At 44.4% G+C, this 26,447-nt stretch overlaps 1 protein-coding gene across 8 annotated transcripts in view; it reads left to right on the top strand.

The window, feature by feature from the left end:
* LOC119168190 (sphingosine-1-phosphate phosphatase 2) overlaps positions 1-26,447 on the top strand; it is a 325,637-nt gene that overhangs the window by 185,993 nt on the left and 113,197 nt on the right. For 7 of the 8 annotated variants that reach the window (XR_012888520.1, XR_012888521.1, XM_075882538.1 and 4 more), the window contains one exon: positions 17,142-17,258. Coding sequence is in view for 5 of the 8 variants with exons in the window: in XM_075882538.1 (XP_075738653.1) it covers positions 17,142-17,258 (117 nt within the window). In the remaining 3 variants the exon portion in view is untranslated. Of the gene's footprint in view, positions 1-15,563; positions 15,644-17,141; positions 17,259-26,447 lie in introns of all 8 variants that reach the window. The other variant, XR_012888522.1, reaches the window with a different exon arrangement.

The following is a 26,447-nucleotide window of genomic DNA, read 5'->3' as shown; positions in this document are numbered from 1 at the left end:
CAACCGCACTTCTTACAGTGGATCGCCAAGTGACCATCACTACCCTTTTGCACTTTGACATGGTGCTCTTTTAACCTCTCATTCATGCATCTTTCAATAGTTTCCACATAAGCAAGACCACATGACAAGGGCACTCTGTAAACAAGCGACAGTGCATACTCAAGGTATTTATTGCAATGCTTAATCTGGCAACCTTTCTTTTCTTTCGAAACAGGACAAGTTTTGCGACATATTTTTGACAGTTTCCCTGGAGCAGAAATGACTACTCAGACACCCACCTTATTTCCAATCTTTTTAAGATTGTGTGCCACACTATGGATATAGAGGAGATATAGAGGACAACAGTCATTTTACGGTGCTGCAGGGAAGTGTCAATACGCTGCCTGTTTTGTTTCTTTAGGTCCCTATATAGTCACTCTGCGACAGCTATATCCAATCGTTGTGGGTAACCTGCTGCCTGCAGTCGCAAAACCTGTTGCTCGAAGCTCTTCTTCATGAGGTGAAAACACGACTTCTTTAAGGAATAAAAAAGGCACATTCGTGTGCTTCGTGTGACAGTTGCTGCGTTTTCTACCAAAATGGATTCATACCAACTGGCCCGATATAATTGTTTATTGGCTCCCTTGACCAGCCCTTCCAAACCCAGTTCAGCACATGGGAAACGGTACAACCTTTGGCAGCAAACGTGGCTATAACCGCCGCATGGAGAGGGAGCTGCAGAACCACATTCAACAGCAAAACTATCTCTGCCGGCCTGTGAGCTGGTGCAGTGGTGCACGGATCATAAGCAGTGGCTTATGATCCGTGCGAGTTTGAAATGGGCGTGTGTACATGTAATTTTGAAACTTCTTCACATCGTCCTCAAGAGCGAGTGCCTCCTTGTCAATATGGGCATAGTTGCTATCAGCAGCAGACAAAGTTCGTGAATAAAAGGCGATTGAAGCTTCGCTTCTGTCTGGCAATGGGTGGCTTAGCACAGCTCCAATACTGTACAAAAATGAGTCGCACGCAAGGATCACCAATTTCCTTTCATCAAATGTTTGCTTGGTTAGATGATAGGAATGGTTTTCCACCGACAAATCCTGTTACTCTCGACTCCAGCCCCTAGTTGCATGCTTGTCCAGCAGGCAACGTAACAGCACAGCAATTGTGGCCTTGTGGAGTAGAAATGCATGATAAAAGTTCATGTAAGACACTCATGTGAGACAACCGCAATGATAATGTCACCAAAATACAAAATGATGCCTGGTGCGACACTCACCCTGAGCGGCAGTGTTTGGACGCCGTTGTGTCGATGAAGGTGGCAATTTGAGCTTGTTGGTATGGTAGCGCAGACAAAGGACATGGACAAGGCATTAAAGAAGTCTTGCCAGTGCCTCCTGAATGACAGCTTCAAACAACAGGTCTCGCGGTTAAATGATGCTGGGTACCTTAGGAGCCTCGTCATGTCAGTTTCAGTAGGATTGCACAAAAAAGCACTTGAGAAAGGGCGCGAGGAGGTGAATAGGGCGATCTTAAGCAGAAAAAATGTTGCCGTCATTCTATACATACATCTCTCACAGGATAAAGAAGACTGCGGAAAAATGTGACACAAGCGTAGTTTTTCAGCAACCAATAAATTGGTGAGCCCATGCAGAAGCACAAGACCAGACCTGTGCCGTAGCAGTAACACACTCAGTAAGCACCAGAACAAGAATTCTTTATTCCAGATAATGTTGCTGTATTTATGCATTATATCTTTGCACACGCATGCGCTTCAGCAGACCCCTGCACGCGTGCACAGGTCCGCACTTTAGATGTTGCGATATAGCACTTCCTTTCCCTTCGACAAAGCCCAGTCTGTCAGGTTGCCTTCTTATGCGTGTAGAACGCCTGGGAAGTTCTTACGCTGTGTGTGCCCTTGAACCTGGTTCACTGGAAGACCGCGATGTGCCCAGCGATAAGTCAGTTGACTTGATGTCGCCTGCTGATGGTTGGTCCTGTGAAGGTGGATCACGTGGCGAGGGCTGTTTGGAGATCAAGTTGCGCAGAGCTCCTGTTTTGCCACCATTGTGGGGTGCCGCGACCGCAGTTGGTCCACGTGACGACACTGCATTCCTCTGGTGGTGTCCACCATAACCAAGCGCCTGCCTCTTGATGCCGTCACTGTGTCGGGTAACCATCTCTGGCCGGCTCGATTGTACTGGATAGATGGATAGATATGGCTATACCCTTTAGATCGGGTGGTGGCTAGCGCCACCAAGCCGTCATACTTAACCAAAAACTAGATTTATTTTTTTTTCCTTTAATTGGTGAGGTTGAGGATTTCTTCCTTGCAGTGAACGGTTTAATTTTCACTCGTGCCTTGACTTTAGCCACCAATCAGATAACCTCCTTCTAGTTAATTCTACCCGCTTAAAGTCTACTTTGCCCTCCCTATCCCTAAGCCCCAGTGCTTTGAAAAACTCTGCGCCATCATCCTGAACTAAAGGGTGAAGCCCTTTACAGAACATTATCAAGTGTTAGGCAGTTTCTTCTTTCACTCCACACGCACTGCATACTGTGTCTAATCCTTCGTATTTGGCCCGATATGTCTTGGTTCGCAATACTCCCGTCCTGGCCTCAAACAGTAGAGAACTACCCCGAGTGTTATCATAGATCCTTTCCTTGACAATTTTCTGCTCAAATGTTCGATAGATCGCTATTGTGGACTTCTTAATCATGCCAATTCTCCACATATTGGTCTCAGTTTCCTTCACCTACCTCTTAGCAGAGAATTCTTTTTGGTTTGGCCCCTGCTGTTTTCTAAGTATTTACCAGTCAATTTTCTGGTTCGCTTCCTCCATTTTGTATCGACATTCTTCATGTACAAGTAGCTGAATACCTTCCTAGCCCAACACTCCTCCCCCATTTCTCTCAATTGCTTCTCAAATTTTATCTTGCTGCTAGCTTCCCTGCCCTCAAATGATGTCCATCCCATATCACTTTGTACTCTCTGATTTGGTGTACTCCCGTGAGCTCCTAAGGCAAGCATAACTATTCCACATTGCTTAATTCCTAATCTTGCTTGAACTTCTGATCTCATGCACAAGACTGCATTGCCGAACGTCAGATTAGGAACCATGAACCCTTTCATTATTTCTCTCACAACATCATACCTTTTGTAATTACACAGTGACTTGTTTTTCATCACCGCTGCATTCCTGTTACCTTTAGTCGTCACGTATATTTCGTGTTTCCTTAGGTACTCGGCCCCTTTGCTTATCCATATGCCGAGATATTTGTATTTATCTGTTATCTCTAGCGTGACCTACTGTATTCTAAGCTCACAACCTTCATTGTCATTATCATTAAAAATTATGACTGCTGATTTTTTCTTACTGAATCTGAAATCTAACCTATTTCCCTCGTTACCGCAAATGTCCATCAATTTCTGCGAATCTTCCTTGTTGTCGGCCATTAGCACTATATCATCTGCATACATCAATGCTTGTAGTGCCTGTTCAATGAGTTTTCCTTGTTTGGCGAAAGAGAGGTTGAAGCCCAGTCCCCTTCCCTCTAATTTGGCCTCTAATCCTTATAGGTACATCATGAATAATAAGGGTGACAGAGGACACCCCTGCCTAAGCCCCCGTTTTACCTCTGCTGGCTTGGATACCTGTTTTTCCCACTTTATAACTACCTTGTTACCTTTGTAGATATCCTTTAAAAGATTAGTGACCCCATCTTCCACGCCTAGTGTGTCCAGTATTCTCCACAATTCCTCTTGAAGCAAGCTATCGTATGCTCCCTTGATATCCAAAAATCCTAGCCACAGGGGCCTGTGTTTCTTTTTTGCTATTTCGATGCACTGCGTCAGTGAGAACAGATTGTCTTCCCATCTCCTGTGTTTCCGAAACCCATTCTGCAGTTTCCCCAGCACCCCTCATCCTCTATCCATGCCTGTAGTCTTTTCTTTATCATCTGCATCGCCAGCATGTAGACCATTGATGTCACTGTTATAGGACGATAGTTGTTTATGTCAGCTTTGCCCCCCTTTTCTTTGTAGATGATGTTCATCCTGCTATGTTTCCATCCATCGAGACCTCATCATCGTTTATTATTTTGTACACTGCCTCTCTCAAAGCCTGTTTAGACTTCAGACCTAATGTCTTTATCAGCATAATTGGAATGCCATCTGGGCCTGTTGATGTACTACTAAAAACCCTCACCCAGCCCTTTCCCACTCCCTTGAAAGTGGAGCCATTGCGCCACTTGATTCATCTTTGTCTATTGTGGTGTATAAAGCACTTCTTTGTTGAAATTTTTCTGTCACCCTTGTTCCTATATATTCAATAGCTTCGTCCCCTTTTAGCCTAGCACCTTGAGCTGTAGTTATAAACGTCTGCTCTAGGCTCTTCTCATTTCTTAGGGAGTTTAGATTGTTCCAAAATTTCGCCGCTGCCTTTCTATATTTTTTATGTACTTCTGCCAGACACTAAGTTCCCTTTCTTCTAACCTTGTCATTGATCAGAAAGGACGCATCTCTTCTACAGCTTAGAAAGATTTCCCGTTTTCTTTCAACATCATCTGTCAGTTCATCCTGCTGCTTAGCATGTCTGTGTTCCTTAGAGGCTTCCTGACGTTTTGCTATGGCTCTCTTAACTTCCTCATCCCACCAACTTTTGGGTTTGTGCCTTCTTTTCCGGGGTGACTTGTCACGTGCCTTATCAAGCTCTAGCTCAAACATTCTAATTAGATTCGTTTATTTATTATCCTCAGTGAATACTTTCTCAATTTGTTTAGTAGCTATCTCTATTTGCCTTTCTGAATAAAAATTTCTCTGTATTTGCTCATCTTGTTTCCTTCCCACTTTCACTGCTCTTCCAAAACTTAGCTTGATACGTTTGTGATCACTAGCCAGACTTCTGGAACCACATTCATCTATGTGCATTCCCCTGGGCCTATCAGACATCCTATGTGACATCAGTGCATAATCTATCGTCGATTGCAGCCTTCCTACCTTCCATGTTATTTGCCCTTCACACTTCTCGGTACTGTTGCAAATGATCAAATCAAGCCTTTCACACATATTGATCATTTTGCCTGTCGGGTCGGTATACCCACCATATCCTCTATGTGCGCATACATATCTCCTAGTATAATTATCTCGCACTCTCCTCCTAACTCCTCAATGTCCTTTGATATACACTCTATCATCCCCTGGTTTTCCTCTCTGGCCTTTGCTCCCGTCCACAAGTGCACGAAACCAAGGAGTGTCATTTGCCCTGCCACTTCCTTTTTAGCCATAAATGTTCCTTGCACTTCTGCTTGACCCTTTGCCAGTCTGTACATTTATGAATGAATGCCCCAATACCACCCCATTTCTGCTGCCTTCTGTTCTATTACAATATTCCCACGCGTAGTCCAGATTGTTAGGAGGTTGTTCCATGTCCCTAAGATGTGTTTCTACAAAACCGTATACCATCGGCCTCTCCTCCCTTAGCTGTTCTTCTATCTCTTCCCACTTCAGCCTGTTCCTGCCGCCCTGCATGTTAATATACCCTATGTCTGAATTGGCTCGGCATTCGTGGCTGCGTCTATTTCTGCCCCGAACTCTACCTATCTTAGATACTGGTGTCACTTTGGAATTGTATCTCTCCATACCACCCGTCAAAGAGTCTCTCTGGTTGTTTTTCTCGTTACTAGCTATCCTGCACCCTGAAGGGCCCGCGTGCCCCCCAAAAAAGCTACTGCGCGCCCTGCAAGTCGCCAACCCACCTCATGACCTAGCCGCCCATAGAAGTGAATCCTATCTCAAAACCACCCCACCTACGCACCTCTCTGTTTATTTCCACCACCTCAAAGCCTTTCTCTCGACTCATCCGCCGTATCTCTTGGTTTGCGTTGACAACCACTCTTTGCAAGTTGCTATCACGCACGGGTACCCCCGGTATCGTGCATATCACTACCTGTACCTGAAGAGTAGTGGCGTGCATGTCATCGACCCCTTTTCTAGTGTGGTCGCTAGTCCTGCCGTATGTTCATTTAAGACATCGTTTAAAGCGCCTGAAATTATCACGAGGTTTCGTCTATCAGCTGTAGTTTTGAGTTTTGCACTCGCTTGCCTCATGACTGCTTCCAGCTTGCGTCCTACTGCAACCTTCTTGTCACCTCTTACTCTCTCTTTGATTGCTTCTGCGCATCGATTTAAATTCGAGTCCCCGGCAATTATCACTTGCTGTGACTTTTCAGCTGGAGCGTCCTGCGCCTGGGGGTTACTTGCACCTGTGACGCGAGCTGCTTTGTCCCCTCCCAGCCCCACCACTACTTCGCTGAAGCTGGGCCTTGCGACAATTGAACCGGCTAAACCTGTTTTTTTCAAACTTGCTCTTCTCCGCCGTTCTGGTTGCCGGTTCCCTCCGTAGGCCGCTCCTCTGTTCATCTTTGCTAGTGCTTCCTCAGCGGACTTCAGTCTTTCTCCCATTGCCCTCGTTTTCTCTTGCTCTGTGGCCAACGCAGTCTCCAGCTCGGTGATTCTCATCAGCAGTTCACTCTGGGCAACCATTATTTTCTCCATTTTTTTCCTCGACCTCACATTGCCCAGACTCCGCGTCAGCCTCTTCTCCATCCGCCATTACACTTGGGTCCACTTTCAACTTCACCCCGCATCCTGAACACTTTACAGTCTTTTTAGTCATGTATTTTCGACATCAATTGTCCCTATGACTTTTCTCACTCGATAATTACGAAACTCGGGCCCTGCCCTACGAAAAAGTGAAAGTCTTAGCTCTACAACAAAAATTTGCGTGTTCAATGTACGTGCACTTTCCTCACTGGTGTGGCAAAAAAAAAAACAATGAAAAACAAAAAATCAAACACACACACATGCACAGACTACTAAATACCTGGTGACTGACCCCCGAAAAAGTCGTACAATAATATAAGTGCTACAAAGATTGTAACTGCTGCTTTAATAATTATAAAGACAAGCTCAAAACATGCAAAACCACTTATCTGCGCAGTCCATCGGGAGCACTCAAAAAACACGTCCATCCACCGTGACAGTCCGAACCGAACCACTGGCGTGCCCACACAGGCCTCCTGAAAAAACACAGCTGCGGCGCTGGGGATGTCGTCACCGCGGGGTCCCAATTCACCTTCTCTGGAAAATGTGCTCTTAGGCGGTTCTTTGGCTGAAAACCGAGCATCATCTCTGCGGGCGATTGGCTGCCTTGAGTCGGTGTTGTCCTGTAACATAGTAATAACCTGTTAATTCGACTGAGCAAACTCTCCGCTTTGTTTTTACTGATTCCTTCTTTAATGGTGCGCACAGCTCGCTCTGCCGATTCATTTGATTGAGGGTAGTATGGGGCAGAGTTGATATGGCGCACCTGATTATCTTCAAAAAATTTTTAGTCAACTGTTAAATTGAGGCGCATTGTCAGTGACGACTGTCTGAGGCAGGCCAAAACGAGCGAACATACCCCGCAGTACTTCAACTGTGGTTTCTGCACTAGCTGTTATGAGGGGTACTGCTTCTAACCATTTAGTTTCCGAATTTACTACAACCAAATCATGTGCCCTTCCACCGGCCCAGCGTAGTCGATGTGCAGGCGAGACCAATGTTTGTTGGTTTTCCGCCAGCTGATAGAGGCCTGCCTTGCTGGCATGAGCCAATTCTTGACCCATGGCTGGCAGCTGTGCACCAACTCTTCAATGTCGTGGTCTAATCCAGGGTACCAAAACAATGAGCACGCCAGACATTTCATAGCCGTCATGCCGGGATGGGTATGGTGGAGAAGTTGCAGCATATTTGACCGCACTGCTTCAGCCAGAACCACTGTATGACCCCAGTAGATTAGTTCCTTACTCACAGTAAGTTTGTGTCTGCGGGTAAAGTATGGCAGGAAGGCCTGTTGCTCTTGCCTGAGTTCTTTAGGCCAGCCGCGCAAAATCCATGTCTTCACCTGCCCCTGGAGACTGTCATCGTTCGTGCTGTCCGCCAACTGCTGCATACAAAGAGATGAATCTGTTAATGCTTGCGCTTGCAGCACATATTCTACGGGATCATCTTCATTGTGGTCCGCTGGTTTCGCCAAAGGCAAACGGCTCAAGGCATCAGCATTGGCATTCAATGGCCCCTTTCGGTACTCAGTATCGTATTGATAGGCGGATAATAGCAGTGCCCATTTCTGGATCCTAGTCGCCGCCATTTGCGGAATAGGTTTGTTGCGCTAGAACAGCCCTGTCAGTGGCTTATGATCAGTCGCCAAACAAAATTTGTTCCCAAAAAGATAGTCTCGAAATCTTGTCACCCTGAAAACTAGCATGAGCGCTTCTTTTTCCAGTTGCGAGTTGTTGCGCTCCGCCAGTGTTAAGGTTCTCGAGCGAAAAGCTATTGTATAGTCTTTACCATTGATCCAATGTGACAACACTGCGCCCAAGCCAACCGCCGACGCGTCGCACTTCAGTGTTAGAGTCTTTTGCTGGTCATAGTGAGCAAGAAATTTAGCCTTACTTAAGGCAATCTTTACAGCCTCGCATGCCCTGTCATGTGCTGGCCCCCAGTTTCATTGCACTCCTTTTGCCAGTAGGCCATATAAAGGAGCTAGTATCGTTGACAAGTTAGGGAGAAACTTTGCATAGTATGTCACCAAGCCCAGGAAAGACTTCAGCTGGCTTACCGATGCTGGCTTCGGCGCTGCTAGTACCGCTTCCAGGTTGTCTTGCAGGTAGTGAAGGCCATCTGCGTCGATGCGATGCCCTAGGAATGACACCTGCGCTTCTCTGAATCGGCACTTTTCTTTGTTCAGCTTCAGGTTCTTTTCCCGCAGCCGCTGAAATACCTGCCAGAGCATGGAAGTGTCGTTTCTCTTTTCCGCCTCGGTGATGTCGTCAAGATACACTTGGACGTTCGGCAGCCTTTTCAGTATAGATTCCATGCATCGCTGAAACAATGCCGTAACTGAAGCAATACCAAGTGCTAGTCCATTATGGGAGTACAGGCCTCAGTGTGTGTTTAGCACTGTGATCTTCCTGGCTTCTGTGTCCAGTGGCAGCTGATTGTAGGCGTTGCGCAAGTGCAGCATTGTGAAGACTTCTCCTCCAGAAAGAGCCACAAAAATGTCTTCAATCTTGGGTAAGGGCTATTTTTGCAAATGCGACGCTCGGTTAACGGTCAACTTGAAGTCACCGCAGAACCGTATGTCGTCGTTCTTCTTTGCGACTGGGACCACAGGAGTTGCCCATTCCGAAACACCGGCGAAAGCACCTCATCTTGTACGAGACAGTCAATCTCAGCTGGGACTTCTGCTCGCATAGCATGCGACACTGTACGTGTTTTACAGAAACGTGGGCGGGCTCCCACTTTGAGGTGCAGTTTCATAGTTTTATAGGTGGCCCCTTGCAACAACCAAGCTTGCCCTCAAATATATCTACAAATTCTTCGAGCAGAGGATTCACTTCGGCATTTTCATGCACTGCATTTACATTCGACGAACTGCCATCATCCCAAAGAAACCCCCTACCCTACGTAATGCTTCTACAGTGTTACGGCCGCAGAGAAGCGGTCCCTCACAGCCCACAACAATTACTGTGCTCTCTATCAGCGTTGAAACCGATTGTACATTCATAGTTATCGAAACGACAACTGATAACGGCCCCAAAAAGCATGTTAACCGGAGCGATGTCTTCTCCAGAGCTGGCCACCACTTGCGATGTTTCTCAGATATGCTCATTGGAATGACGCTGATTGGAGAACCTGTGTCAATGATCATCCTCAGAGTTCGACCCTGCCATGTCAAATTTTCCTCGCGTGGTTTCAATGTAGCATTGGCACCCGAGCTGTGAACAACGAGAGCAAGCAGCATCTCTTCTTTGCTCCCTCACCTTGTGCTGGCTCTACTGCATATGTGCCCGTCGCCCGGGAGCGCCTCTGGCTACACATATTTGCTAGATGTCCTTTTATGTCACAAATGAAAACACCTTGCATTACGGTGACGGCATGTGATTGTAGCGTGGGGGCCACCACATCGATCGCACACCTGCCTGCCTGCTTCATTACTGCCCTGCTGTGTCCAGTGCCGCCCCCCTCGCGGTGGCTGCAAAACGTCGCGGTGGCTGCAAAACGTTGGTGCGGCTCACGCTCATCTCCGAGAGCCCTTCGCGCATGTATCGCACGTCGTTCAGTGTTTTTTTCGATGCTGTGGCAAATTCTTCCGTCTCCTCGACTGATAGCTTCTTGTGCGTGAGGAGGCAACGATGAGCATCGTCGTCCCGAATGTTGCATACGATGCGGTCTCGCAGCATCCAATTCGGGAAGTCGCCAAAGTTGCAATTCTTCGCCAACCTTCGGAGGTGGGAAATGTATTTCTCAATGCTCTCACCTTCCTGTTGTTTGCGCTGTTTCATTAACTTGGGAGTTGTACTGTTCTTTCGGGTATTCAACGATTTGCTCGTAGGTTCGGCTGTCGACTGACACGGTTGAAAGGCGATCTTGCAAGCAGCGGACGACACTATCCCTCAACAAAGACACCTGAAGAACGCGGCACTTTGCACTGTCGGTGATTTCATTTTCCTTGAGATAAGCTTCCAGGTGTATCCTGTACATGCTCCAACTGCTCACTGTTTCGTCGAACCCCGGGGGCGTGAAGCGATCTTCCTTCCGATGCGTGCCGCTGCCAATCACACTAGCAGGGAGTGTTTCAGCTATATTCCATCCTCGTCCCCGCTCCACTATCGTGCCGTAGCAGTTACACACTCAGTAAGCGCCAGAACAACACAAGAATCGTTTATTCCAGATAACGTTGCTGTAGTTATGGCTGTAGTTATGCTGTATGTCTTTGCACACGCATGCGCATATATTGGTGCAGAGTCCGCACTTTAGATGCCACGATATGGCAGGAAGATATGCGAAAAGAAGCATAGAGACCATTTTGTTGAATGTACCATGTGTGTTGTCTACCTGACTCCACTTACTTGTGGAAAGTGCTATATCGCACAGGCTGGTATTGTGTGAGCACAATAATGATGTTTTTCTCTCCCTTCATTGCCATAGATGTAAGTGCACACTAGGCTTGTGTGAATAGGGAATTTCAGGTTTGAAGCGAATTGGAATGGTATATATATATTTATTATATGACTTATTGAAAACAAAAGAGGGCATATTTGTCATAACCGAATTAACCTGCACAATATATTTTTTTTTAAATTTAAACAGAGCCTGTGTACATGCCATTTTTTGCATCAAAGGAAGTGGAAGCAACCTTGAATAGTAGCAGGATTCGACTTTCGGTAGACCGCAAGTGAGTAAAATAAGTTTGATTTTAATATTTGCTATACTTAGGGCACATAAGTCGGTATAGCAAGCTTTTAAAGTAAAAAGTGAATCGATTTGAGAGTAATACCTATATTAATTTAACCTTGAAAGGGGGTTTGGCGGCAGTGCAAATTTTTCCTGGATATGTGTTTTCAGGGGTCAGCACCACTTCACTGCAGTGAAACAACTTCTACAGGATGTCACTTGCGAACTAATATACTCCGTTGTTCGTTTAAATATTTGAAGCATTCGGATATTTGCACAAGCCTAGTCCACACCTAGATTTAAAGAAACAGTTATCGTTAGTAGGAGTAGGTGCGAGATGATGCGGTAGATAAGGGAGCCTGGCAAAATTTCAGCGCTTGGTGACGCTTGTGTAAGCAGTCCGTCAGTGATGTTGCCAAGTAAGGAACTCGATTACTTGTATTCGCAACGAACGGTTTTGGTTACACACTAGGAAAAAGAAAATGCGAGCAATACAGTGTTGTCAAGTGTTTATGTATGTGTGTAAGTTACAATTTATGGTTTTGAGAGCTATACACATGGGAGTATGACATTGTGGAATACATATACTAGCGGGATCTGCGAGTAATAAACTGTTGTTGAAGGTTGGCACTGTATTGTCTTGAATGTACCTTCTCTTTTCCATGTCCTTTGTCTGTGCTATCATATATTATGATGCCCCATTGTGTCACTGTGGTTTGTGTGTCCGCAGCTTCCTCTATCACTGGCAGTTGCTGGTATGCCTGGGCCAAGTCTAGTTTTGTTAAGGCTGTTCCCTGTACTAGGGATGCAAGACGATGGCTGGTTACCGGCACAGGAATATAGGACCTGATTAGTAGTGCACTTGTAGCCAGCACAAACGTGTATATCCCCATTGACCTTCAAAGGAGTTATGACAGGCGTTTTCTAAGGGGCGTGGTCAACAGGTTTGAGAATTTAGTTGTATGAGCTTACATCCAGCTCAACATTGATTTTGGGGCAGAGTTCAAATGATACTCTCCGAGCCTTTAGACAGACCAGTGCAACATCCAAGTTTAAAGTGAACTTCACCTGTGGCCCACAGTTACAACCCAACACCCCGTCGAAAACAGAAACGAATCGTCCAACTACGTCTTGCACAGATTATTCGGCTGGTTGGCATGTTGCACCCCGGTGATACAAATGCCTAATGGTGTGAACCAATCCAGATGCTGGGGCACTTGCCCTTAATGATCACCAGTTCCAGTTGTCTGCTGGAAGGGTTGATTGTCACTCTGACTGTGGTGATATTGTGCACAGCAATCCAGTTGTGGTCCCTCATTATAGTATCCAGCGGCTGCAGCTTTGGTAGTCATCTGTTCGAAAAAATTGTTATAGCTGTGACATTGGAAATATGCAAGAATGATAAGCCCGAGTTGACTTCCATTTGGCCGGCTGTGCCCTCGATATTAACGTTGGCATACACCTTCTTGGCATGCTCTGGCAGCACATGAGTGGACGTGGATGCACCGTCATCGCAGTATGAGATGTTTTCGCGCGAGGCGCTCTTGAATTGCCTCCTCTTTCATTTTTCTAGTTTTCTTGTTGGTCGGGCAGCTCTCAAGAATGACATACTTTGGCAATGACATACTTTGGCAATGTGTCCTGTTTTTGTACAATTTCGGTGCTATGCATACCAAAAATAACAGAAACAGCGCTGGTGCGGACCGCCACAACCAGCGCAGGGTTCACCCCGAAGTCTGACTTGGTCCCACCGAGCACCGGAAAAATCTAGTAACTGCAAGACAACCTCCTCCATGGCATTATGCCCTTCGTCCTTGTCTCCTGTTGTTCCTTGGGACACTGGCTCTATTCGAACTGTTGCAGTGCCTGTTCGCAGCAGAGGGTTGGCCTCCCAATCCACAACCTCTGCTGTAATGGCCTCGTTCATGGCGCTGGCTAGGGTAGCCTCCGTTTTTGCTAACAGTCGTCTCTACCTTCTTGTTGTGAAGGTTGAATATGACACGGTCCAGCAGCGCAGTGTTGAGGGCCGTGAAATTGCAGTGCTGTGCTGCACAAGGCTGCAAGGTACCCGGCAGCAGACTCCCCCCAGTACCTGGTTGTGGTGACGAAAATCGTAACGCCTGGCTAGGTAGGGTGGTTTCATTGCAAGATGCTCTTTCAGGGCAGACAATATTGTTGGCAGTGCTGTGTCTTTCAACTGTGTCAGTGCCTCCAGGGCTTTGGCTAATTGAGACATCGCGGGATCACGTAGGCTCAGGAAGGCGGAGCACTGCTCATGAGGGTACATTATACCATGGGCGTCCCAAAAAGAAATAGCATCTTTGAGACCTCTCATTTCTCGGTCTGAGACTGATTGAATGGCTCGATGTAGCTTTTCATGGCGACAGCCATCAGACTTAACGGCGGGGGGTGTTGTCCTTCATTCAGATTGCCCCGATGGTGAATCTGTGGGGATGCACCCACGTGTGCTAATACTTGATACCGCTGATGCTCTTCTGTTATTTGGGCGCTGATCCCATCTTTACCATCAATATTAGGTTGCAGGAGCAAAACACTCTGTCACTCCAAAACAGGCGTATATGTTTCTGCTGCTGCTCTTTATTGTCATAGCGTACTAAAGAACTATCAGTGTTGCCAACACAAAACTAAGGCATGTGGTCTAACCTGGGAACACAACACCAATGTTTCTTAGGCTGTGCTGAAAATGTGACGCTATGCACAAAAGGCCCTCTGCCAAAGACTCGGTGCTGCTTACTTCGGCAGGCATCTGCTTCGGCGCACCAGTATTACACGTGCACACCCATTGACCCTCCCACGCAATAAAATACATTCATATCTCACAAATGGGTCTTCTTTGAAAACTGTCATGCTCTACAGTACCATACGCGACCAAAACATTGCGGACATGTCATGAAGGTACGAACGCACAGCATGCCAGCAGTGATAATTCTTACCGCATTATCACTACTGGCATGCTGTGTTTGAAACTAAATCTGTTCAAACAAACCTTCATTGCATTTATGACAGGATGCTAGTGTGATGGGTGGGACCAGGAGTACGGCTTGTCCCACCGAGCACTGGAAGCGAATTGCTCTCGCCTTCTTTTGACGATATTCGCAACGAAGCACGCAGATACGGGGCCATTTTTTATCTTCCCCTTCCTGCTGTTTATTGGATTTCGATAATTTAGGTTGACAGCAACATTTCACCTTTAGAAAATGGGTACCTTCTAGGAAATAGAAATTTCTTCGTTAGATCACAAACTTTCTCAAATTGTGCCTCTTTAACAGAGTTTCATCTGTATTTCGGTATACCAACACTGGCAATCGAAAGAGGTTGCGTTGGTTACCAGGACTAGTAAGAAAGGTGTGAGTTGTAATGAACAATAATAACACTCACGCTTGCGACCAGGCAGTTTCCACTCAGAGGTGTGCCTACTCACTGTGAACAGCAGCAAAAAATGTGAAAAGTTACGCTCAACCCACTTAAATACAACCTGTGACGTGGTAGATAAGAAGCTGATGCATGACTTATTTTTTTATGCTAAGCCTCTATTACCTCTCAAGTTGTGTGGTCATGACGACTTGCAAGTTTGCTGGTTTTGCTGGAATGAGCTTCACAGGCGCACTCCTGGCAGCAGTATGCAATAGGTTTTAAAGCTTAGAATAACATATTGCTAAACTGCATAGTAGGTAGTAATTTTTAAAAGGCAGGGCATGCAAATTTTTGGAACATGAGAGATTGCTGACCGGGAGCTCATCTTTTAATCTTTCTTTGCATTGTCAAATGTGTAAAGCTCTCCAAAGTTAATAAATGCAGAATTTCGTACCAGCTTAAAATGACAAAATGCATCTGATGATTGAAGCATGGAGTATTGATAATACAGAAGTGGTAAGGCATGCATGAGACTACCGTCAATTAACTTGCCTAAAGATGAAATCAGATGTCTCAACAGTTATCTTTCACGTAGACCCACACGCATACCAGATTCGTTGGTTTGCATACTGTATGGGCATATGGAGGTACGTTTTTGTGCCTTTCCACCCTTTTTGTGCATTTGTAGTGTTTCGACTTCTGTCTTGTGCCCGGGTTTGCCTGCCCTGCCCAAATGCAGTTGCTACAAGTACATGCTTTCCTGTTCTAATATTTACACATCTTTCTGTCTGTCGTGCATAGGCACTGCGCAATGACAATGGAATGCTGTACGCAACACCCGTGGCACACTTGAGATCTGTGCTTCACGCTGCTCCATACTATCTTCTTTTTTTAAAACTTTTTTTCCGCTGTTTTGTTTACACAGGCAGAAAGCTTGGTTATTGTCTTGGTTCATCGCTGAAACATCGTCAATCCTGTGGTGTCTTACATTGGCGTGCCAATTAGGTTAGCACCCTTGCTGTTTTAAAAGTGCAAATAAATGCTCTTTTCGGCTGACACTGCAGTCTGTTCCCAGAGCTTGGGATGCCCCACAGAATGCAAGAATAAAAATTTGCCCCGCATCTGCATGTAATCTGTAAATGTCGTCAAAAGATGATAGTCTTGCATGTGGAGAGAGTGAAGAATTAATGTGATGTTCTGCGCAAGAAGATCGGCGAATGGTATTTTGGAGGCGCTGCGTTAGAGTGTCTCGAGCGTACAGCGGAGCTGAACGAGCGCATCAAACCACGTCACACGTGAGACATGAGTGCCACCTGGCAGTCTTGTTGCAAAACGAAACGTGTGACTCTCGTAGTAGCCAACGTATGACGCGCCGTACTGACGTCACAGGCTACGTCATGTGCCTGTACTTATATATTGGCATGCGAGCCGCTTGCTTATCACATTAAACCTTCGCCACCAACTGAGTTCAGTGTCGCCTTGCTCGCCGGCTACAACAGCTCTGAGACGGGTGTGCACGCCCGTCTCAGAGGTGATAAGGTGAGGAATGCAAGGCGACGAGTAGGTGCCACCACCATCGCGTCTTAGCAAAGCGCTGGAAACACTCACCTTTTCGTGCAAGCGTTGCATGGTCAGCGCAGCATGATAAGCGCTACGGTCCTTAAAATTACTTATGTATGCATTTTCTAGCAAAAGATGCACATGCAGAATATATACGTGTTGTTATGGTGCCCCAGACTTGTGCAATAATTGCTTATTATTGACAATTGCACAAGTATGAACGCTAAATCTTGAGCAACATTGGTGGGAGCTGCGGATGGGATTGACCGTTTTAAATACCTGGTCCTGTTAAGAGTGTACAAACAGACCAATGTACAGACAGACAGACCAAATTTTTACGTCGAAAGTCCCCAAGAAAGACTCTCATCTTTAAAAACAGCAGCGATGCCAAGAAAACTTCCTACAATGTCTGTCATGGGCTCATTTTCTTGGCTCTAACATTCTGTGTTGACCAGAAGTGTCCACTCCATTCTGCTGGCCTTTTGGTTTCTTTTAAGTGTAAGGCATGACATCGACAATGAACAGAGGGATAGTACACACACAGAGTGCCATTTACAGCACTGTTTATTTTGAAATGAGCTCAGTATAAACTGTACACACCAATCGCTGGCACAAGTCCTCAACGCACAGTCACATCAAAGTGAAGCAACTGCTTAGGCAATAGTGAAGTGGAGGCCACACTAACACTTATTACCTTCTTGAATTATTTTTTTGGCCTCAGTTGATAATCTTACCTATTTATCGTGGCTTCTGGCAACAACCGAGCAGGCGCAAAAGTCGGTACTACATTGACAATCACGGCAATGAATCGCCAGGTGGCAATCTCTCCCTCTGGCTGTCGTCGCGCCTTGAAACCATAACGTCCACTCTGCCTGGCTCTTACTTTTTGGTTTGTACCTGTTTTACACTGTGTTTTGTAAAGACAGTGTTGCCTTGTTTCCAGGATGGTGCTCTGTACGCGGTCGAGGGTCCCACTTTGGTGGGGCTTGCATTTATTGCGGCACGGACAGTGGTGGGCCTCTTAGCAAGTGTCCTCGTCCGAACCGCTGTGAAGGCTGTGGTGAGTGCCATTTCTTCTTATACTTTACTATAGACCCTTAAGTAAATGAAAATCACGTAAAAGAACAGAGTCACCCATCTAACTTCATTTTCCAGTGAAAGACAAGTGGAGGGTCTGTATGAAAAGTGGACAGTAAAAGATTGTTTCATTGCAAAATGGGCCCTGGAAATTGCCGGCTATAAACTCCGCCCACCGACAGTGACTACCATTTTTTCATGGCGTTTTTTCTTCATGGAGTTCAGTCGCCAGCTTAAGTTTCAGCCACTGCAAATTGTTCGATTTTCAATGCTGAGCATATGAAAGCTCCAATGGCTCCATCGCATGCGAAGTTGACCACAAAATAATATCGTCGACCGGATACAGATGCTTGCAAAACAAGTGGTTTGGGATATCACAGCTCGTGGGTGCAGCACTGTTGTCAGAATTTTGGGCCACTCGCGGGCTTACAAAAATGCTTGTTATAAATTAGGTTCTCTACTGAATATGCTTTAATTTCAGCAGAACACCCAATGATTGACCCATATAGCACAATTCTTCAATGAGAATTTGGTGTCATTGTTCTTTTAAATAGAACTGCCTCTAATACAAATCTTAATAACTGCCACTTAACTTGTTTGGCTTATTTTGGTCAATGTGGCACGCTAGTGCAGAAGGAGAAATGGTAGTGTTGTCATGAGGAGGCTGGAACTTGCATAACACTGCTGTCATCGCAGTGATTGTGACTGGGTGCCACGTTGAGGCAAGGGATTCTCCAGACATTGGGCATGAAAGTATCCAATAGAATGCGTGTGTGTGACTGCATGTACATTTTTTTTGTACATTAAAATGTCTTTACACATTTTATTCTTAGCTATTTGCAATCTCCAGTTCATTTGGAGCTATATGAGCCAATAATGCCTCAGGACCATCAAAGTTTAGTGGCAGAAAAGGTTTGTTCAAAAAATGCCGCCCGCATCTTCTCATGGGGAGAACTCGAGTAAATATATTTGTATTGTCATATTCGATATTTGTATTGTCATATTGTAACAGTTCAATATGCCCTTCCTGTAAAGATCCCTGATGGGATCGACAGTATGAATAAATAAATAAATAAATAAATAAAATACGTGACTGAATAGTGAGGGTATCGCATGAATGTTGCATAATTGGGTATGGTTTGGAAATGCTCAGTCGTTATTATCTTTATTATTCTTATTTATTGAATGAAGGAAAAGCATCAAGGGAAAGGCCAGTAAAGACGCCCTTGACTGAATATCGAGCGCGTGATAAGCACGACATTGTGTGACTAAGAAATGCTCCGCATTTAGAAGAACTATACTTTCAAGATTGTCAAAAGCAGTACAGACAGTAGTACTGTTGGTAGTAGTAATGTTGGCAGTCAATTGTACTGCTATAAATACTATCAATTGTATATTTACACTATTGATAGTTTGCCTCCACCGAAATGCAACTGCCGCGGCCGAGATTCAGCCCACGACTTTTGGGTCAGCAGGTGAGCATTATAAGCAGTGCTCCACTGCGGCAAACGTGAAAATACTTGCCTAGAATTTTACGGTAAATCATAAATGGCAGTGACAATCTAATACAGCTGAAGACGAGAAGCCACGCTTCCTTGATTTTGTGCTCGGAGAATGTGGAGATGTGCTTAGGCCAAGAATGCTTCATAGAAGTAATGCTCACATGGAAGTATTGCCAGACTTCAGGTAAGGGCACATACACATTATGCACAATTACACACTTGCAAAGGAAACACAGTCATGATGTCACAAACAAGCTAGAACGATCACAGGTAAAGCAAATTTTAAGTGCGTGCCCGTACATCGAAATCAATGATGTGAAGATTTCTGCAAACTGTGCTACTTGCTACCTTTATATCCTACATTGATTTGTGAAGAAGCTTCATTTGAGCCTCTTGTAGAACTGATGAGCTTTTTAAATCAACTGTGCTTTCTCAATGATTTTGAACAATGATACTTTTGCTGTTTTTACTGCATGGCACCATCTGGTTGATGCATTGTAGCCTGTACAGTCTTTTGTTTTATGCAAGTACCGTATTTACTCGATTCTACCGCGCCCTCGATTGTAACACGCACCCGATTTCCACGACGAAAAAAAAAACGTTAAGACATCGATTGCAATGCGCACCCATTTTTCTCGCTGGCCCGCACGATCAAGCCACTCGAAAAAACTACTCCTTTCGGGAGCATCTTTCATTTAAACATGAGGTACGGCGAAGCTTGTGCCCATATGATGTGTAACAGAGCATTGCCGTCACTGTAGTTTTACCGTGGACCAATGTCAGCACGCGAACTTGCTTCGCCCCCTTTTTCTCGACAGTTGTGGTGCCAGGCATGTCGAACTAAAGAGGCGTCTGATCGGCATTTCCGATTTGCCCAAGCAGGTAGCCGTTGTTGTGCCGCAAGTTTAGGACGAACCTATGAAAACTGTGACTGACCCGCAGGTTGCGGGATCAAATCCCGGCTGTGGCGGCTGCATTTCCGATGGAGGCGGAAACGTTGTAGGCCCGTGTACTCAGATTTGAGTGCACGTTAAAGAACCCCATGTGGTCGAAATTTCCAGAGCCCTCCACTACGGCGTCTCTCATAATTATATGGTGGTTTTGGGACGTTAAACCCCACAAATCAATCAATCAATCTGAAAACTGTGAAGCTTTTCATTGTACTCCTCCGCAAAACTTTTCGCATATGCTCGTTCCCCTTCGGAGGGAAAAGCCTTTCCTCTTCGTAAAGTTAGTTAGCCAGCACCTGCTCGCTTTAAACTGGCTCCGCATTAGACCTTTTTCTAAGGCTAATTGCATAGCCCGCACTTGGAGCAGTTCTGTCGCCACGGGCCGCCGTGCCGCTCAAGCACATACTCGCCGAGCAGCTCTTTAATTTGCGGAAACCGACCTTGCCCTGGTCCACTGAAGCCTTTGCGTGAAGCTTTGCTGTCGACAATCTCCTGCTTTTGTTTCCGCCAGTCCCGCACGCACGTTTCGGGAACTCCGAACGACCACGATGCAGCCCGATTTACGTCCGTTTCGACACACGCGATGACTTTTCTTTTAAAAGCGGCACCGTGGTGCACTCGTCGAGTTTTTGGAGTCGGCTCTTCCATGCCATCGATGCTAATGCACACCAAAATGACGAACTCCTCAGCACACGTACGAAGTGCCGCACATGGGAAACACATAGGCAGAAATGGCCGACGCACGTAGGGGGCGGCCATTCCGGAATGCCGATGGCAATAGAACGACCGTGTTCATTTTTTTTTTCCGTACTCGATTTTAATGCGCATGCGATTTATGAACTCGCTTAACCAGAAAAAAGGTGCACGTTAGATTCGAGTAATGACGGTATCTGCAGCACCACGAGAGCATTATTACAGGGGGTAACACGAGAAAAAAATAATCATGTAAAAAATATGTTTACACAAAGACAAAGGTAAAAAAATGAGCTAATAAAAAAGCAGTGTGTGCAACAATAAAAAGTGGTGACACATAATTCACGCCCAATCTCACCAAAAGATGAAAAGAAAAAAAAGAAAAGACAGCACAAGCAAAAGCAAGGGAACAGCTAGTTTATAGCTCACGGGAAATTTGATTGCAAGAACGTCTGGAACTGGGAGGGTGTTTTGCATTCAGCTATACCTCCAGGAAGTCTGTTCCAAAGCAAGAAGGTGTGAGGAAAAAACGATTATTGAAACACATTTGTGCGGCATCGTGTTTCAAGTGCTTTACAGTCATGATCACAACGCGCAGAGATGAAGTGAGGGGGAAAATGTACAAGTTTTTGTTAATACCTGTGAGATCAGAGTAAATATGGGAAAAAAGCTCCAATTTCGTTGCTAAGCAGCATTGGGCTAGGGTTTCCCTGTCAGGGTTGTCTTTAATAATTAATGAAATGCTGCTTTTATAGTTGTAATTACCCGAGACAAACCTGGCTGCGCAATTCTGGATACGCTCAACCGTGCTCGAGTAATGGGTTAACGTTTGTATTATAAAAGTATTCTTTAATGCTCCGGGGTACTATGCGTCTAATGAGGTTGAGCATTCGGGAAGATTTTAATGTTACGTGTTCAATATGTCTAGTCCATGACAGATTTTCTGAAAAATGACTGCCAAGGTATTTTTAATGCTGTACCCGTTAAAGTGATTTATTTATTTTATTTTATTTATTTAGAAAATACTCTGGTAATTGAAGACCAGCCAGGTGGGGAACATTACAATGAACAATATATGGAAACATCGAGAAAAATTGTTGCGATAAACAAATTTGCAAGAATACAAAATGGGTGATACAAGAAATGTAACAAATATATAGCAACTTATACATAAGAATAACTAATGGCAGAAATGCAGTGATGTCTTAAAGCACGAAGAAAAATACTATACATATAAGCACAGCAAAATTTATACATATAGAAATGCCTGAATTATGACAAGTACTGAGGACTAAAAATCCGAACGAGTGATACTGCATGAGAACACAGCACAGACATTATAACAAGCACTAGAAGTATAGAGAAGGTGCACCTATGTCATGGTTTGGATGCGATATCGTCCAAGTGATATGTTGTCCAAATGATAATTCAATCTCACAGGCAAATGTTTACGGGGTAAAAGATATAAATTGACATTTAGCACTATTCAAAAATATACACCATGTGCAACACCAAGTTTGAATTGTGTTTAAATCGTTGTGTAGGCTAATGACATGGTGTTCATTTATTATGTTCCTATAAATGGTGCAGTCATTTGCATATAATCTGACATTGCAATAAAGACTCTGCACAATATCATTATTACAAATAAAAAATAACAAAGGTTCCAAAGAAGATTCTTGTGGCACGTCTAAAGTAACTGTTATTTTAGTTGACATAATGCCTATAATTATAACATGCTGTGTTTTTCCGGAAAGTTAATTTTCAATCCACACAACTATTGCTGGATGAATACAGTGAGATGATAATTTATGCCATAACAAATCAAGAGGAACAGTATCAAAGGCCTTTATAAAATCTTAAAAGATTCAATCAACTTGAAATCCTGAATCATAGGTGTAAAAAAGATCATGGCAAAATTCAACCAACTGCGTTGTGCAGGACAAGCCAGAGACGAAACCATGTTGAGCAGGGGAAAAGAAACCATTGTTTTCGAGGGGTTTCATGGCAGCACTGTAAATGATATTTTCTAAAGTTTTACAACATACAGAAGTTAGTGAAATTCACCTATAGTTTTGAATCGAATGTTTGGGACCACTTTTATGTATGGGAACAGCTCCTGCAATGTTTTATATTGTGTTGATACAGAACTACTGTGTAGAAATTTATTGAACAAGACGACTAAGAAATTAGCGATTTCCTGAGGACAGTCGCCTAAACTTGAAGAAGGTACGACAGAAACTGATATGCAAAAACCAATTAATGAGCTAGCAGTGAGAGGGAAAATACAGGAATTCAGAGTCTCACTTCAGAACAGGTACTCCCCTCTTATTTAGGAAACCAACCTTAGCGTAGATACACTGAATGATAATCTGACGAGTATCATCACGGAATGTGCAGTGGAAGTTGGAGGCATGGTAGTTAGACAGGACACTGGCAAGCTTTCCCAGGAAATGAAGAATGTTATTAAGAAGCGTCAAAGCATGAAAATCTCAAGTACAACAGATAAAATAGCACTGGCAGAGCTTTCGAAGTTGATTAATAAGCGTAAGGTATCCGATGTAAGAAAGTATAACATGGAGAGAATTGAAGACGCTCTGAAAAACGGAGGAAGCGTTAAAGCAGTGAAGAGGAAATTTGGGATAGGGAAAAATCGGATGTATGTACTAAGGGACAAAGGCAAAATAATTACCTATATGAATAGAATAGTTAAAATAGTGGAGGAGTTTTACAGAGATCTGTACAGTAGCCGGGACAACCACGACCTTAATACTATAAGATCTAGCAGTAACCCAGATGACACCCCACCAGTAATGATAGAAGAAGTGAGAAAAGCCTTGGAGAGCATGCAAAGTGGCAAAGCCGCTGGCGAGGATCAGGTAACATCAGATCTACTGAAAGATGGAGGACAGATTGTGTTAGAAAAACTAGCCACCCTGTTTACGAGGTGTCTCCTGACGGGAAGAGTACCAGAGTCTTGGAAGAATGCTAACATCATCTTAATACATAAATAAGGAGATGACAAGGACTTGATGAATTACAGGCCAATCAGTTTGCTCTTTGTAGTCTACAAGCTATCTACAAAAGTAATTGCTAACAGAGTTAAGAAAACATTAGAATTCAATCAATCAAAGGAACAAGCAGGATTTCAAACAGGCTACTCAACAATCGACCACATTCATACTATCAATCAGGTAATAGAGAAATGCTCAGAGTGTAGCAAACCACTATACATAGCCTTCATAGATTACGAGAAGGCGTTTGATTCTGTAGGAATATCAGCAGTCATGCAGACACTGCGGAATCAGGGCATCGATGAAGCATATATAATCATCCTGGAAGAAATCTACAGGAGATCAACTGCTACCATAGTGCTCCATAAAGAAAGCAACAGAATACCAATCAAGAAGGGTGTAAGGCAGGGGGATACAATCTCCCCAATGCTATTTACCACGTGTTTACAGAAGGTTTTCAGAGGCCTAGAATGGGAACAGTAAGGCATAAGAGTTATCGGAGAATACCTTAGTAACCTGCGCTTCGCCGATGACATTGCATTGCTGAGTAACTCGGGACGAACTGCAACTCATGATTATGGAGTTAGACAAGAAGAGCATGAAGGTGGGTCTTAAAATAATCCGCAGAAAACGAAAGTATTGTACAACAACCTCGGAAGAGAGCAGCGCTTCGAGATAGGCAATAGTCCACTTCAAGTTGTAAAAGACTATGTCTACTTATGACAGGTAATAACCACAAAGCCAAACCATGAGATTGAAGTAACTAGAAGAATAAGAATGAGGTGGAGCACATTTGGCAAGCTCTCACAAATTATGACAAGTAGATTGCCACTATCCCTCAAGAGGAAAGTATATAACAGCTGTATTTTGCCGGTACTTAGCTACAGAGCAGAAACCTGGAGACTTACAAAGAGGGTTCAGCTTAAATTGAGGATGACGCAGCGAGCAATGGAAAGAAAAATGGTAGGTATAACCTTAAGAGACAAGCAGAGAGCTGAGTGGATTAGGGAACAAACGGGGGTTAAGGATATTATAGTTGAAATCAAGAAGAGGAAATGGATGTGGGCCAGGCATGTAGCGCGTAGACAGGATAACCGCTGGTCATTAAGGGTAACTAACTGGATTCCCAGAGAAGGCAAGCGGGTTAGGGGGAGAGAGAAGGTTAGGTGGGCAGATGAGGTTAAGAAGTTTGCGGGTATAAATTGGCAGTAGCAAGCATAGGACCGAGTTAACTGGCGGAACATGGGAGAGGCCTTTGTCCTGCAGTGGACGTAGTCAAGGCTGATGATGATGATGATGACATGCTTTTATTACCTTGGTTGGTACGCCATCAGGACTTCCTGCTGAATTGTTTTTCAGGTTACTAAGCAGCTTAAGAATACCATTGTACGTGACAGTGACCATGGGCATATTCCTGTAGGGTAAATCTGGAATTACAAGAAGTTGATTATCGCACGTGTTGTAAAACGGAATGGAATGAAAAAACTTCATTTTTTGAAAAAACTTTATTTTTAAATGCGTGTTGGAAAACACATATTTAAAATAGGAGTTAAAAGAGCGAGCCTTTTCGTAATCATCAAACACTGCATCTCCATAAATAAAATATTTGGTATCACATTCACCTTTTTACTGTTAATTTAATAAGTTTCCAGAATTCTTCAGGATTACTTTTGAGAGCTACATTGAGCAAAGAAACATATTTTTTCTTCTTTATTTTAAATATACGTTTTATTTTGTAGTCTATGTCATGCATTTCTTCAGACACACTCTGCGATTTTTTAAATATGCAGTGTAGAGGCAGCGTTTCCTGCTAATTGAAGTTCGAATTTTTTTGTTTACTCATGGTTTGTCATTGCGGCATCAACTTGTTACGAGTTTAGAAGGGATGTATTCTTCAATTAATTTATCAATATATCATGAAATACAGAACACAATTCATCAATGTTGATTGACTCGGCCACTTCACAGAATTCAGGGTAGAAAAGACTAAGTTCTCAAGATAATGAGGCATTGTCACCTCGCTCATAAAAATAAACTTTTCGAGGTTGTTTGTGGACTGATCCTAATGATGTGTTAGCGTAAGTGGCAGCGACACAGTCATGGTCACTAATACCTGGGATGACAACCACATCATTTAGCAACGACTCAGGGTGACTCACTCGCTGGATTCCATGCCGACCAGTTGTGCCCTCGCGATCTCCAACGACAGCGCAGCTCTTGCCGACTGGGTTGGTCCTACGCCACCTCCTGCCGCCGGTCCTCTAAATTGACGACGGCGAAGCTCTGGCCGACTGAATTAGCCCTACGCCATCTCCTGTTGCCGACAAGAGCTCTCGCCAATGGTGCCCTGTCTTCGGACTCCTGTGATTGTGTTTCATCTTTCCTATTTTCTCTTTATTTCGCGTTTCTCTTTCTCTTTCCCTGTGTGCTTCTCTTTCTCTCTCTCTATTCCTTTAATCCTATCCTTTTAATCCCTCCTTACCCCCATCCCTTGTGAGCTACTGTTGAGGTGTCGCACCAGATGCAGGCAGTTTCGGGACTCACTTATCTCTTCTTTTCTTTCACACACAATCTCACAATCTCAGTGTTAGCAAAAATAAAAGCCAGCGTGCTGGCGGAAAAGTGACCTTGCCTCTTGCACTCAGATATGAATCGAGTCGGATAATTTGTTGTGACAAACTCTGAGAAAGCAGTGAACTTAAGTCGGAGAACACAGGTTTACCATCATTCCAGGCAACCAGAGGTGTATTGAAGTTTCCTCCAAGAATAAAGTCGCAGTTTATTGTATTTAAAAATTGTGATAACTCATCGAATGATTCTGGGTTGTTGGAGCTAGGGAATCGGTAGAAGGAACCAACTGCAAAGCAATTTTTATTGTTAAGTCCGACCTTGCACCAAACGGATTCTGAATGATGAAAAGTAGCGGACAGTTCACCACTCTGAAGAGGTTCATTGATAAGTATAACACCGCCACCTTGTGTGTTCCTATCAGATTGGTATACATCGTAACCAG

The sequence above is a fragment of the Rhipicephalus microplus genome, unplaced genomic scaffold (genome assembly GCF_043290135.1).
Source record: "Rhipicephalus microplus isolate Deutch F79 unplaced genomic scaffold, USDA_Rmic scaffold_12, whole genome shotgun sequence".
Taxonomy (NCBI): domain Eukaryota; kingdom Metazoa; phylum Arthropoda; class Arachnida; order Ixodida; family Ixodidae; genus Rhipicephalus; species Rhipicephalus microplus.
This window is presented reverse-complemented; position numbering and strand designations above follow the sequence as displayed.